This window comes from Orcinus orca, chromosome 3, assembly GCF_937001465.1.
Source record: "Orcinus orca chromosome 3, mOrcOrc1.1, whole genome shotgun sequence".
NCBI classification, from domain to species: domain Eukaryota; kingdom Metazoa; phylum Chordata; class Mammalia; order Artiodactyla; family Delphinidae; genus Orcinus; species Orcinus orca.
This window is the reverse complement of record NC_064561.1, coordinates 68,015,184-68,028,765: the sequence shown is the minus strand read 5'-3', so window position 1 is coordinate 68,028,765 and position 13,582 is coordinate 68,015,184. Positions and strand designations below refer to the sequence as shown.

Here is a 13,582-nt window from a genome sequence, read left to right as displayed (position 1 = left end):
CCTGCCCTTTCCCCAGGACAATTCCTATGCCCTAGGAATGAAAAGCTGGACCTATGTTGAAAGAGGATTAATTAGTAACTCAACTGCTTTGTCAAGAAAAAAAAGCAAGTGTCCCAGAGGGTGGGAATTGTTACCAAACCAGGTTTGTTTGCCCAACAGGCAGTAAGCCAAACACTGAGATGAGATGCTTTGGTTTGTAGCAGAGAAAGAGTTTATTCACAAGGCATCTAAGTGAGGAGCAGGGAGAACAAGTCTCAGATTCACCTCCCTGAAGGCAAGGGGCTTGGGATATTTATGGGTGAAGGGTATAGGGTGGTTGGAGGTACAGGGGAAGGTGATTGGGGACAGGAAAAAGGTGAGGTAATCAGTATTCTGCTCAGGTGTATCTGAGTTACATCCTTCTTCATGGGATGCATGTTCAGAAAGTGGTGGCATTAGCATGATCTGAGGGTGAAGTTTTGGCCTTCTGATGTCAAAAGGCCATCCATCCAACACTCGCACAGGCCCAGTTGGAGGGTCAGTGGTTCCAAGCAGTCTTAATCAGCTGGAACACAACCTGGCAAGAGCTGACTCTAAGTTCCTGAAAATCAACTTAAGGAACCGTTACTATAGCAACCCATATGTCAGAGGTGTTATCCACAGAGGGGCAGTTAAAGGAGTCTTGTGACATATTGTGTAAGCTACATGAGGGTATGTAATTTGCAGGAACAATTAAGGCAAGCTTGATAGGTGAAGGCAGGTTACACGATATTATTTATTAAGCAAGTTACAGTTCAAGGGATCTAATTGATGACTGCCCTCAATTTTAGAAGGGCTATGCTTTTAAAACAGCCCTCACAAGTCTGAACTTCTGGATTTCTGGGCAAAGAGCTACATGAAAAACATTTGAATTCTCACTTCCCTTTTTCCAGAAGTAGCTACATCTGTCCACAATCCAAACGAGGAAGCCCCATTGGACCACACTGCTCCCTGTGTGTCCTGTTGGGCATGTTCTAATACCCTAAGCCATGCCTAAAGGCCAGACCATGTCACTGGGACATCCCTGAGGACCAAGATACGAGTATAGTTCAGTGTGAAATACACTGACTCTGCAGTCAGACAAAAAAGCTTGGAATCCCAGCTCTACGGCTAAGGTTGTAACAATAGCCCTTCATTGTTATTTTCTTCATCAGAGTCTCTGCATTCAGAAGACTCAGGCCACTGAAGCCTGGCTCCTCAGGAAATTCCATCACCCTAACAACAAGAACCTACTGTATAGCACACGAACTATATTCAGTATCTTATAATAACCTATAATGGAAAAGAATCTGAAAAAAATATATATATCTACCAGGTTGGCCAAAAAGTGCCTTCGGTTTTTAAGTAAAAATAAAAGACACATTTTTTCATTTTCACCAAGAACTTTATTGAACAACATATTCACCCTTTTGTTCCACTACCTTCTGCCATTTTTAAGGCAACTTCATAATTCTGTCTTCCCAAAACTTTTTATCTTTTGAGCAAAGAACTGTTCCAGGTGCCTTTTACATTCCTCCAGGGAACTGAAATTTTTTCCATTGAGAGAATTTTGTAAAGACCGAAATAAATGGAAATCCGAAGGTGAATGTGTGGTGAATATGGAGGATGAATCAGAACTTCCCAGCCAAACTGTAACAGTTTTTGTCTGGTCATCAAAGAAATATGCGGTCTTGCGTTATCCTCATGGAAGATTATGCGTTTTCTGTTGACTAGTTCCGGATGCTTTTTGTCGAGTGCTGCTTTCAGTTGGTCTAATTGGGAGCAGTACTTGTTGGAATTAATCGTTTGGTTTCCCGGAAGGAGCTCATAATAGAGGACTCCCTTCCAATCCCACCATATACACAACATCACCTTCTTTGGATGAAGACCGTCCTTTGGTGTGGTTGGTGGTGTTCATTTCGCTTGACCCACAATCTCTTCCATTCCACGTTATTGTACAGTATCTGTAAACCCACCTAACATGATTCAAAATGGAGTAATACCTGTCAAGGGCACCTATTAAGTCTCTTTCAGACACCCGAGACCTGGAAAATTACTGAAGACTGCAAGTCTATTCTCTGAAAAACCACATCCTATAGACACACAGCCAGCCCCGGTACTGCTGTGGACCAGAATATACATGAACCCACCTCCTTTTGCTGCACCTTGCCCTTTGAAGCCTAATAAAAGATTCAAACCCCACCCTTTGGGGCCAATGCCACCCTATGTGTCTGGCCCCTTTCCTCCCTTGGAAAGTGGAGGAATAAAAACTTTCTTTTCTTCCGTTGTTAATATTTCTGTGAATTCTTTCACAACCCATGTCGGCTCACCTAACAGTATCCACTTTTCATCGCCCATCACAATTTGTTTTAAAAACGGAACGTTTTCATTACGTTTAAGTAGAGAATTGCATGCGGAAATGTGGTCAAGAAGTTTCTTTTCCCTCCGCTTAACTTATGTGGAACCCAAACATCAAAGTGATTAACGTAACCAAGCTGGTGCAAATGATTTTCAACGCTTGAGTTGGGTATTTTGAGTATGTCGGCTATCTCCCGCGTGGTATAAAGTTGATTGTTTTTAATTAATGTCTCGATCTGATCGCTATCAACTTCAACTGGTTTACCCGACTGTGGAGAATTGTCCAGTGAGAAATCTCCAGCATGAAACTTCGCACACCACTTTTGACGTGTTCGATCAGTCACAGCACCTTCTCCATACACTGCTCAAATCTTGTTTTGCGTTTCGGTTACGTTTTTACCTTTCTTAAAATAATAAAGCATAATATGCCAAAAATGTTGCTTTTTTCCTTCCATCTTCAATATTAAAATGGCTACACAAAAATTCACCAATATCGATAACTCTTTTTTAAAATGCATGCTGATATGACAGCTGTCACATACAATCTAACAAAATCATTTTGAATGAAGTTAAAGACAACTAAGTGCTACTAGAGCCATCTTACGGAAAAAAACGAACGAACCTTTTGGCCAACCCAATATATATATTACACAACATTGTAAGTTAACTATACTTCAATTTTTTAAAAATGGTTAAAAAATTCCATCACCTTAGGGGAGACACTCTGCATGAGGGGTCCAAGCTAAGAGGGGCAATAATGTTTCTGCAAAGGTCCCCAACTAACATCTTGATTCAAAAAATATCTATCGTTTGTCTAAACCAAGTGCCAGCGCTAAATGCCAAGCCCTGGGATGCTGATGTGACCATCACATGGTTCCTCAAGTACTCTAGTAGGTGCGGGAGGCAAATGCAGATGCAGAACTACAGTCCATAGTGAAGAGGACTCTTACAGAGGAGACAAGGACTTGGGGGAGCTCTAGAGAAAGGAACAGCTAGCCTTGTAGTAGAGAGAACATGGGGCTGTTTCTTACAGGATTAACAGAATCGCCAGACAGATAAGTGCAAAAAACAAAAACAAACAAACAAACAAAAACCCCAAATAAAAAACAGCTTGGGCAGCTGTAACTATTTGAGCAGACACTCTGGGCAGAGCACAGATTTTTCCTGGGAACTTGCCTTATCTTCCCAACCAGGAGAAAGATGTAGGTGTTAGAAGCCAGCATGCCCCATGAGGAAGGGGACAAGACCCAGATCCTATCCCCAGCCAGAGCACGGTGCATTAATAAATGGTGCTCAGGGAATTCCTTGGTGGTCCAGTGGTTAGGGCTCTGCGCTTCCACTGCAAGGGGCACGGGTTCGATCCCTGGTGGGGGAACTAAGATTCCTCAAGCTGCACGGCCAAAATAAAAAAATAATAATAATAAAGTTAAATGAATAAATGGTGCTCAATAAGTGGCTGTCCAGAGGCTGGATGGATGCTGGACCTGAAGAGAAGATATGGAGAACAGGATGATGGTCTGCAGATATTTAACTAGATGTTTTGTGGAAGAAATCAAAGACTTCATCAATTGACTCCAAGAGGTGGAATTAAATTAAAGGGAAGGAAATGGGTTTGAAGAACAGTTCCCATTCCTGGATTTGTTCTTACTTGCACATTTGTCTAAGTAGTAGCTTTCTTTTTTTTTTTTTTTTTTTTTTTTTTTTTTGCGGTACGCGGGCCTCTCACTGTTGTGGCCTCTCCCGTTGCGGAGCACAGGCTCAGGAAGCGCAGGCTCAGCGGCCATGGTCACGGGCCTAGCCGCTCCGCGGCATGTGGGATCTTCCCGGACTGGGGCACGAACCCATGTCCCCTGCATTAGCAGGCGGACTGTCAATCACTGCGCCACCAGGGAAGCCCTAAGTAGTAGCTTTCTAAAGATTAGAGGCCTCAGTGAGAATTCTTTTTAACTTTTTTTTTTTTTCCTGGCCTCACAGCTTGAAGGATCTTTATTCCCCCACGAGGGATTGAACGCGGGCCCTTGGCACTAAAAGCGTGGAGTCCTAACCCCTGGACCACCAGGGAATTCCCTCAATAAAAGTCCTTAAGTGCTACCAGGACTCTACTCTCTTGGAGCTGTGAAGGCGGTTTGGGAGGAGACAACGTTAAACACTTACACTGTAACTTAATGTCAGCTGTGAAAAGAGTTATGAAGGAGAAGCGTACGGTGCTATATGTTCTCATAACGGGGGCAGTGGTCCAGTAGTTCTGAGTAGGGGACACTGGAGATCTCGAGGACAGTGTTAATTAAGGGAAGAGTGCTGGTTGTAGTGAGGGTGGGGTGGCAGAGACAGGGCTCTAGGCAGTGGAACAGCCTGTGCAAAAGCCCAGAAGACAAAAAGTGCAGGGCTTATTTAGGGAACAAAGATCCTAGGAGGGATGAGTAAGGTAAGGCTGGAGAGGTATACAGGGATTAGACCATGTAGGGCTTAGTTGGCCACAATTCAGATTTTGAGGGTATGGAACACAGTTTTTGTTTGTTTGCGGGATCTAGTTCTCCGACCACGTATTGAACCTGGAGCCATGGCAGTGAAAGTACCGAGTCCTAAGCACTAGACGCCAGGGAATTCCCTGGAGCACAGTTGTTGTTGGTTTTGTGTTTTTTTTTTTGCGGTTCGCGGGCCTCTCACTGTTGTGGCCTCTCCCGTTGCGGAGCACAGGCTCCGGACGCACAGGCCCAGCGGCCATGGCTCACGGGCCCAGCCGCTGCGCGGCATGTGGGATCTTCCTGGACCGGGGCACGAACCCGTGTTCCCTGCATCGGCAGGCGGACTCTCAACCAATGCGCCACCAGGGAAGCCCCTGGAGAACAGTTTTTAATTCACCAGTTTCCCCAGTACCTACTAGATTAGTGGCGCTCAAAATTTGATGAAAGAACTACTTTATCCTGAAAATAATGCCATTCACTTTTTTAAAGTATTTTTTAAATTTTTATTTATTTAATAAATTTATTTATTTTTGGCTGCGTTGGGTCTTCGTTGCTGTGCACGGGCTTTTTCTAGTTGCACCGAGCAGGGGCTACTCTTTGTTGCGGTGCGCGGGCTTCTGATTGCAGTGGCTTCTCTTGTTGCGGAGTACGAGCTCTAGGTGCGCAGGCTTCAGCAGCTGTGGCACGTGGGCTCAGTAGTTGTGCCTCTCTGCCTCAAGAGCGCAGGCTCAGTAGTTGTGGCGCACGGGCTTTGTTGCTCCCTGGCATGTGGGATCTTCCTGGCCCAGTGCTCGAACCCGTGTCCCCTGCATTGGCAGCCAAATTCTTAACCACTGCGCCACCAGGGACGCCCTTGCGGTTCACTTTTACCCAGAACAGTGACACATAATTGAATTTGTTTCCTTTTTCTCACCTGATAAATGAGGATAATTGTCATGGCGAACATTCAATAAGGTAATGCACTTCCAGGGGTTAGCCAGCTTTCATCACTGAGAGCCGTGTTATTAGTGAAATGGCGTTCGACATCTTCCTAGAACTCGGGGTAGTTTTGAATGTTCGTTTAGAATCTGTTAGGGGTGGGTAGGTTGTGTCTGCTAAGTGGAAGGTGACGCTAGGGGCCTGGGGCTGTCCGGGTCGAGGTTGGGTTACTTCCTTTACTAGATCGGAAGCCGAGAAGCCGGAGGCCAAGGGAAGGGGCAGCTATCTGGAATTCGTTGGTCTAGAGATCCCACTCCTCCTCTAACCTTCGCCCCGTCCCGCCCCGTCCCGCCCCGTCCCGCCCCGTCCCGCCCCTCCTTCACTTCACGGCATGCCCTGCCCACTGGACCTCCCCTTCCGCTCTACGCTGCGGCTGCGCAGTCCGTACCATCTTCTAGGCTCCTGGGCCCTGTTGCGTTCTCTCTGGTGCAGGTTTACTCCAGTTCCAGCATGTGGAGCCGACAGCGGGGCCGCCTCAAGCCGTTATGCTGCGGGGTGGAGGAGCTACGGTGCCGCCGGCGGGAGCGGGAGGCAGGTGCGGGCGGGCGAGGGAACACGGGAGGATGAGGGTATGGCGGTCGGAGTAGGGGTGAGGAGGCTTCCAGGGTTGGAGATGGGTTCTGGGTCCTGGGTGCCCCTCCCATGATCAAGCGGCTCCTTTGCTCCCAGCACTGCGGAAGGCACGGAGAGAGCAGCAGCTGGTCAGCAAGAGGCTGCTGAGAGACGAAGCCTTGGAGGAAGCCGAGGAGGGATGTGTGGCCATGATCTTCGGGGAAGCCGAGGTGAGGGGGCAGGGTGCTTGGTGAGATCCACACCAGGTAGCGGCAAATACCTTCTCTTGTACTCGAGGTCCGCCCCCAAACCTGAACTTGGTCCCTTCAATACCTCCTTCCGTCTAGTGGGCCAAGCCGGAAACCAGGGAATCATCCTCGACAACTCTATCCCTCATCCCCACATCAATACATCATCAAGTCCTAGCTCCCCCGCCCCCACTTTTTTTTTAACCTCCTAAAGAGCTGTGGAGTCTTTTAAATGGCGTTGCCATCACGATCGCCACCACCCTCTTCTCTGAATACTTAACAGCAGCCTCCTAACAGGTCATCTGCAGAAATTTTGCCTCCTCAAGTTAATTCTCTATACATCAGTCAGATGCGTCTTTTAAAAACACAGAGACCAAAATCCTTCCTGTGATCTACACAGTCCAGCATGGTCTAACCTCTGCTACTTCCAACCTTATCAGTTCACTCATTTCAGACAAATTGTCCTCTTTTCAGTTCTTGGAACAATATACCAGGCTCTTTCCTGTCTCAAGGCCTTTGCATTTGCTGCATCTAAAGTGGGTCTGCAGAGTATTAATCATACTAATTGTTTGCTTGTTACCGTTTCTCCAACTAGACTTTAAATCCACAGGAACCTGGACCTTATCTTATTTGTCATCATTGAAAACTCAGATGCCTATACAGTATCTGGCATATAGTAGATGCTCAGTATTTATGGAATAAGTGAACGAAAGAATTTCTTTCAGCTCATTTATTCATTCAGCAAGCATTGGGTATCCCCTGTTTATATTATGTTTACATATATAGTTTACAAAGTACTTATACCTAGGTTATACCATTTATTCATTGTGTGCTTACTTTATACCAAGGCACCTATGCTGGGTACTGAGGTACAGAAAGATGAAGAGAGAGTCCCTTTCTTTGACGTGTTCACAACCCATTGAAGGAGACAGATGTGCTCCTACCTGTCATGAAGGAAACATGAGGCACAATAGAAACCCCTGAGTCTTCCAAAGGGAGCCAGAAAGAGCTAACTTCCCAGAGGCAGTGAGAGCAGAAATCTAAAGGAAGTGGAGGACCTGGGGAGGGTATTCCAGGCAGAAAGAATAGATTATGCGAAAGCTTGGAAGCATTAAAAAACACGTCATGTGATGCGCAGTGTTGTTGCAGTGTCGGTTGCTTGGGGAGAGTCGCTAGAGGGATAGGTTGCGTCAGGCTGAGAGGTTTAAATGTTATCCTTGAAATAACACAGTAAAAAGGCAGAGTAGATGTTATGCTCTTTTCTCAGGTGAGAAACTGGGGTTTAGTCCCCTGTAGCGTAAGTGGCAGGGCTTGTATTAAACCCAGTTCTGATTCCCTCTTCTGTCCACTCTACTGCAAGGTTGACACTTATTGGCCATATTACTGTGAATGATGAGTTCTAGGAATAGTGCCATATTGAAGGGCTCACAGCTGAAGTGGGCAGAGCAGAACTCGTGCCTTGCTTTCTGGCAACTATATGTTGCCATCTCTCTTCTCCCTGCCCTGGGCTCCAGATCCAGCAGTTCCTGCAGTTAGCCCAGCGGGGGACAGAGGAAAAGGAGAGAGAGGGGGCTCTGGTCAGCCTTCGGCGAGGCTTGCAGCGCCCTGAGACGCAACAGACCTTCATCAGGTCAGTGCGGGTGGTGTGAGTGTGTGGCTGGGTCTCTGAGGGGTGGACAGGAGTGTGGGGGGGATGGGCCACTGGCTGAGCAGGGCTCTGGTGCTCACTCATGTAGGCTGGAGGGCAGCATTCGGACCCTAGTCGGGCTCCTGACCAGCAACCAGGCCCTGCTGCAGCTTGAGGCGGCTCGGTGCCTTCATGAGCTCTCTCACTCTGAGCAGTCTGCAGTAGTTGAGGCCTGCCTGCCAGCCACTTCCTACCTTCTCACCTACCTCTCCGGTCACAGCTCAGACTTTATAGTAAGCCCTGCCCCTTCCTACCTTGTTCTTGGTTTGGATTTAAAAATTGTGCTTTTGGGTCCAGTTTGAGCTGGCAGGTAGGCAAAAGAGGAAAACCTGTTTCTCCTGATGCCCCCAGCCATACACACACCCATCATCTCCCATTCCCCTGTGCCCCGATCCTCAAGGACAGGTATGCTCCAGCTTCCCCACTCCCACCCCTACCCCACCCTGGCCTGAGACAGGCCAAGCCCAGTGCTTTTGTTGTCCTGCTCTCAGGAGCTCTGTCTGTATACACTGGGTAACCTGATTGTGGAGAGTGAGGCTGTGAGAAGGCAGCTCCTGCCACAGGGCATTGTTCCGGCCTTGGCTGCCTGCATCCAGGTAAGTATCCACCTCCTTGCTTCCTCTCTGGGCACCCCTCCCCTCACGTCTCTCCACATGCCCCACCTGCTTTGGGTAGGCAGCTCCAGCCTCTGCCCTGTGCTAAGGGGTTGAAAGTCTCAGGAAATCTTATGGCCTAGGTTCCAGAGTCAGATCCCTACTCTGTCTGCTTCTAGTCTCCCCATCTGACTGTGCTGGAAGCTCTTGGATATGCCTTGTCCCAGCTTCTGCAGGCTAAGGAAGCTCCAGAGAAGATCATCCCGTAAGTAAAATTGAGTCTCCAGATGTGTAGGCAGGTGTGACCTACTTGGTAGTGTAGCCCCTGATGCCTGATCGAATCTTGTTTCCAAAGCTGTTGCACATTTCAACCCCATGTGCCTGACTGGGAAGAGCTTTGGGTTTGGATGCTTTCCCACCTGCTCTCAGGGTTTGGGAAGAGTGACTGGCATCTTGCCTTCTGTGGTTCCTACTCACAGCTCTGCTTCTACTGACAGCTCTGTCCTGGGCTCCACTCTCCCACAACATATGCTGCAACTGTTGCAACCTGGCCCAAAGCTGAACCTCGGAGTGGCTGTGGAGTTTGCCTGGTGCCTTCACTACATCATCTGCAGGTAATAGGCGAATTGGGGAAGTGCCACAAACCTCCCCTGGGGCTTCCTTCCATGACACTCAGGTTTTTGAACTTTGGTTTCTGGAATTGTTGTGGTGAGTTTTCCTTGTTTTATGGTCCTCTCTTCTTGGAGCTCAGGAAACCCACAGACCTAGGCCATTTGCCACCTTAAAGGTAGGATTGACCGAGTAGTGACTACTTGCTTCCTATTGCCCAGCCAGGTCAACAATGCCCTGCTCATCACCCAGGGTGCTCTGTCCACCCTGGGGCTGCTGCTGTTGGACTTGGCTGGGGCTGTCCAGAGAACTGAGGATGCAGGACTGGAGCTGGTAGGTGAAGAGGACAGGTCAACCTCTGGGTGACCTTTCTTTTTACTCAGCTCCTGCTCCAGTGTGCAGATTGCCCCTTCCTCCTTAAACCTGAACCCTAACTCGTCTTTGCAGCTGGCATGCCCTGTGCTTCGGTGTCTAAGCAACTTGCTAACAGAGGCAGCAGCAGAGGCTGTGGGAGGGCAACTGCAGCTCCGAGATGAGCGTGTTGTGGCAGCCTTATTTATCCTCCTGCAGTTCCTCCTCCAGAAACAGCCCAGCCTGCTTCCTGAGGGCCTCTGGCTCCTTAACAACCTCACTGGTAAGCACCATAATCTGCCTAGGCCTGGGCCTTTAGATACTGGGAATAATTCCTCATGGCCTGGGCTGACAAGGGTAGGATTGGGAGTGGGTTGGTTTCATGCCCCAGTTGGAGGAACTTCACCCTGACATTTTCCCTTCCAGCAAACAGTCCTAGTTTCTGCACCTCCTTGCTCTCCCTGGATCTGATTGAGCCCCTCTTGCACCTGTTGTCTGTATCTAATGTGGTGAGCGTGTTGGTAGGTATTGGGGTCACTTGAGTCCAAGGTCTGGTGACCAAAGTGTAAACAGTGGGAGCAGCCCTGAGCCCTCAGAAGTACCCTTAGCTGAGAGCCGGCAGGTGGTGTGGTATGGATGGCTTCAGGGCCAGACCATCAGTCATAGACCAGGCAGTCTAGGTGTGAGTCCCTGAACTGTAATTTACTAGTAACTAACCTTGGGCAAATCAACTAACCACCTTAGGCTTCAGTTTCCTCATTTATAATTGGGAATAGTAATCCTACCTGAGGGTGGCTGAGGGGATTACAGAATATGCATATAAAACTGCTTGGCACAGTGCCTGGGCATGTGGTCAGCATTCCACAGAAGCTATCGTTAAAATCTTTGGTTTTCATCGTTTGTGGGGACTGTGTACATATATCTGTCTGCAGGTGCTCACGGTTCTGTGCAACGTTGCAGAGAAAGGTCCTGCTTACTGTCAGCGTCTATGGCCAGGGCCCCTGCTCTCCTCCTTGCTGGACACGTTGGCCTTCTCTGACACTGAAGTAGTAGGCCAGAGTTTGGAGCTGCTGCAACTGCTGTTCCTCTATCAGCCAGGGGTGGGTTTCTGGCCTTAGTCCCCAATCCTTCTGTTCTGAAGCCTCTGGTCTCACCATGGCCCCTTTCCTTCCAGTAACTTTAGTCATTGCTCTGGGCCTGGCTAGCCTATGTGGGCTCCAGGTCTGAACTTCCATACTCTTGTTGGGAATGCATTCTTCCAAGAGGTGGGCTAACCCATAAGGCTGTGGTAATTGCGTGTTAGCACTGAGGGACCCAGTGTTGAATCCTTTTCTTCCCTGCTCTCAGGCTGCCCAGGCCTTCTTGCAGCAGTCAGGGCTGCAGGCCCTACAAAGGCATGAGGAGGTAGCACAGCTCCAGGATCGTGTGCATGCTCTCCAGCAGACAGCTCTTCATGGGTGACTTGACTTCTCAAAGTCATGTACTCCACTCCCCATCTCCCCCACTCCCCAGCTTCCTGGCCCACAGAGCCCCTTTGGGAGGTTTAGAACCATAATGACATCATGCTCTCTGCTCCCACACCTAAGCCTAAGTCAAGATCTCTGGATCCCAGCTCCTCCTGTTTTACCCAGCAATGTCCAGGCGGGAGGACCAGAGGGAACCCAGTGTGGCCTACTTAAGCTGGGTCCATAGAATCTCCTTTTTTCTTGTTCTTTCTTTCTTTTTTTTTTTTTCTTCAGCAGCTGGTGGCTTTTCATGGGATGGAATAAAATAAGTTTTATTTTTATATTCAGCTGCTTTGCCTCATTTGATTGCACAATAAGGGGTAGTCGGTGGAATGAGAAACAGAACATCCTGAGACAGCATTTTCAGCACAAGCTTTATAAAGAACAGAACACATTTCTCCACATTGTACTCAGTCCAGCAGAGCTCAGGCTCTGGGGCTCTTGCTCTTAATCCTCAGTGGAGGCTTCAGGCTTTGCCACGTAGCACATTCTCCAGGGCTCTGGTTACCTGATCAGCACTGAAGTTGTTCAAAGAGACATTCTTCTCTTGGCCAAATGCTGAAGAGAGAGGGAGGTGATTAAGTATCCACTCTGCACTGTACGGGCTACCAAAGTATAATAAAAGGTCTCTGTCTTCAACTTACAGTCTTGGTAGGATAGGAAGGGTAGTAGAATTTCGGCTGATTCTGGGCGGTCATAATGGGAAGGAAAGTGTTTCAGGAACGTTTTAAGGGGCATGGTAGGCATTTATTATTAACCATTGTGAGCAGTGTATTACATGAGCCTGCCTTTTAATGGTACCCATTCAGTGGCTCCCATTGTTCATCTAAACTAAAGTTATTTGTGTCCATCTCCTTCTCTAGTCTACTGGCTTTTGGGAGGAAAACCTTTGTTCCTCCTCCAAACAATGTTTAGTGCATGGCATACTGCAGTTGTCCACTGTTATAATGGATCTGCCTTGGGTGTGACTCCCTGCCGTCCTCCAGACATTGCTAGGGTGAGGTTTAGTTAAAAGCCGTGATTAAAAATACCATTATTCAGTAAGTATAAATACTTATTGTGTGTCCCTATGTGTCAGACAACATGACAGTAATTTTCAAATTGTGGTAAAATGACACATAGGTAATATATTAAAAAGTATGTGGTAAAATTGTATAGGGTAAAGGGGCAATGTTACATAACTGGCCAGGGAATGCCTTTTTGAGGAATCTGAATTATAACAAAGAGCCAGCCATGGAAGTCTGGCAGAAGTGCAGTCTAGGAAGGGGGAACAGAGGTAGAAGCTCAACCCTGTTATACATACTAGCTGAATAACCAAAGAATTCACCCCTCATATTAATTAAGGTTAAATGAGATTTAGGCAGGAAAGCACTCAGCACAGGGCCTAGCAGTAAGTGCTCGACACAGTCATTATTTTAGATTTTTACTATTGAGATTCTCACACTCTGTCTGGACCGGCACTGACCACACAATTTGGAAGGACCTACACTGATGGACTGGACCAGCATCCCTTCTCCCCTATCTGAAGCCTGTTCTGAATTACAAAGACGACAGCTCCTGATCCCTATGCAGGACGGGGCCCGCCTCCACATAGATGTTATTGGGACACAAAGCATCCTGTAACCCTGCGAATGTATATTTCCTTATCTGCAACGAGGTCAACAGCAAGTCCGAATTTAGTTCCTGAACAGGTTTCTGTGTGACCTTGGGCGGCCCTTTCTTTTCTCGAACCCTTGTTCCTCCACCGGGGTCTCAGGTCCCCGGCGTCCTCTGCTCACCGTAGCGGGCCCAAAGCTTGGGCTGCACATCGGAGCACTCGCGGATTAGGATGGGCAGGTCGGGGTTCGCCTTCTTCAGCTCCACATAGCGTTTCTCGATGAAGTCCCTGCAAGGCCGAAAAGAGCACCGTGCGTGCGGTGTGGGCGCGGGCCTCCTCAAACACCCGGGAGGTCGAGGTCGTGACCCCGGCGTCCCGAAGCCCGCCGCCTCACCGGGCCGCGCCTCACCTGACTCCCAGGCTTCCGGGCGAGCGCTGGCATAAGTGGATACGAATCTCACGGAGGCCCGATTTGGCACGGATCCCCCTACTCGCTGCAGCAGCCGCCATCTCGGCTAATACCAAATCATCCGCCCTAGACCTTCCGGCCAAGTGATCCTATCAGACCAGCCGCGGACGCTCCAGCCCCTGGATAGGTTGGCTGGCGTAAGGGGCGGGGCCAAGTTTAGCCAATGCCATAAA

General features: G+C 48.5%; 3 protein-coding genes across 9 annotated transcripts in view; 2 read left to right on the top strand and 1 right to left on the bottom strand.

Moving 5' to 3' along the window:
* The window catches only part of LOC101269654 (probable UDP-sugar transporter protein SLC35A4), a 28,651-nt gene extending 26,362 nt beyond the window's left edge, over positions 1–2,289 (top strand). The window contains exon 3 of the mRNA XM_049708362.1: positions 1,173–2,289. The gene's annotated coding sequence lies outside the window, so the exon portion shown is untranslated. The remainder of the gene's footprint in view (positions 1–1,172) is intronic.
* Positions 2,290–6,159: 3,870 nt separating this feature from the next.
* TMCO6 (transmembrane and coiled-coil domains 6) lies at positions 6,160–11,630 on the top strand. Of its 7 annotated transcripts, none has more exons than XR_004477133.2 (12): positions 6,161–6,333; positions 6,468–6,580; positions 8,113–8,228; positions 8,335–8,518; positions 8,777–8,881; positions 9,058–9,143; positions 9,376–9,492; positions 9,709–9,820; positions 9,935–10,121; positions 10,265–10,359; positions 10,799–10,938; positions 11,186–11,630. XR_004477133.2 is itself a non-coding variant. In XM_033406626.2 (12 exons), the coding sequence occupies exons 1-12, from the start codon at positions 6,249–6,251 to the stop codon at positions 11,297–11,299; spliced, it is 1,359 nt and encodes a 452-aa protein (XP_033262517.1). In that variant the 5' UTR covers positions 6,161–6,248; the 3' UTR covers positions 11,300–11,630. The 7 variants fall into 7 exon arrangements, 6 of the variants coding, with proteins under 6 accessions (XP_033262518.1, XP_033262517.1, XP_033262516.1 ...); XM_033406626.2 differs by having other exon boundaries at positions 10,058–10,121; positions 10,771–10,938; XM_004280270.4 differs by having other exon boundaries at positions 6,162–6,333; positions 10,771–10,938.
* A 70-nt stretch (positions 11,631–11,700) lies between these two features.
* NDUFA2 (NADH:ubiquinone oxidoreductase subunit A2) lies at positions 11,701–13,508 on the bottom strand. Its single transcript, XM_004280269.4, has 3 exons — positions 13,350–13,508; positions 13,122–13,228; positions 11,701–11,901 (listed from the first exon to the last, which is right to left on the bottom strand). The coding sequence occupies exons 1-3, from the start codon at positions 13,448–13,450 to the stop codon at positions 11,810–11,812; spliced, it is 300 nt and encodes a 99-aa protein (XP_004280317.1). The 5' UTR covers positions 13,451–13,508; the 3' UTR covers positions 11,701–11,809.
* Between the last annotated feature and the right edge of the window lie 74 nt (positions 13,509–13,582).

Coding starts and splice junctions, on each gene's coding strand:
- NDUFA2 (XM_004280269.4), bottom strand. CDS start 13,450: ATGGCGGCTGCTGCAGCGAGTAGGGGGATCCGTGCCAAATCGGGCCTC. Junction 13,229..13,349: donor CCCGGAAGCCTGGGAGTCAG/GTGAGGCGCGGC, acceptor TCGGCCTTGCAG/GGACTTCATCGAGAAACGCT. Junction 11,902..13,121: donor CAAGCTTTGGGCCCGCTACG/GTGAGCAGAGGA, acceptor CTCTCTCTTCAG/CATTTGGCCAAGAGAAGAAT.
- TMCO6 (XM_004280270.4), top strand. CDS start 6,249: ATGTGGAGCCGACAGCGGGGCCGCCTCAAGCCGTTATGCTGCGGGGTG. Junction 6,334..6,467: donor CCGGCGGGAGCGGGAGGCAG/GTGCGGGCGGGC, acceptor CTTTGCTCCCAG/CACTGCGGAAGGCACGGAGA. Junction 10,122..10,264: donor GCTCCTTAACAACCTCACTG/GTAAGCACCATA, acceptor TTTCCCTTCCAG/CAAACAGTCCTAGTTTCTGC.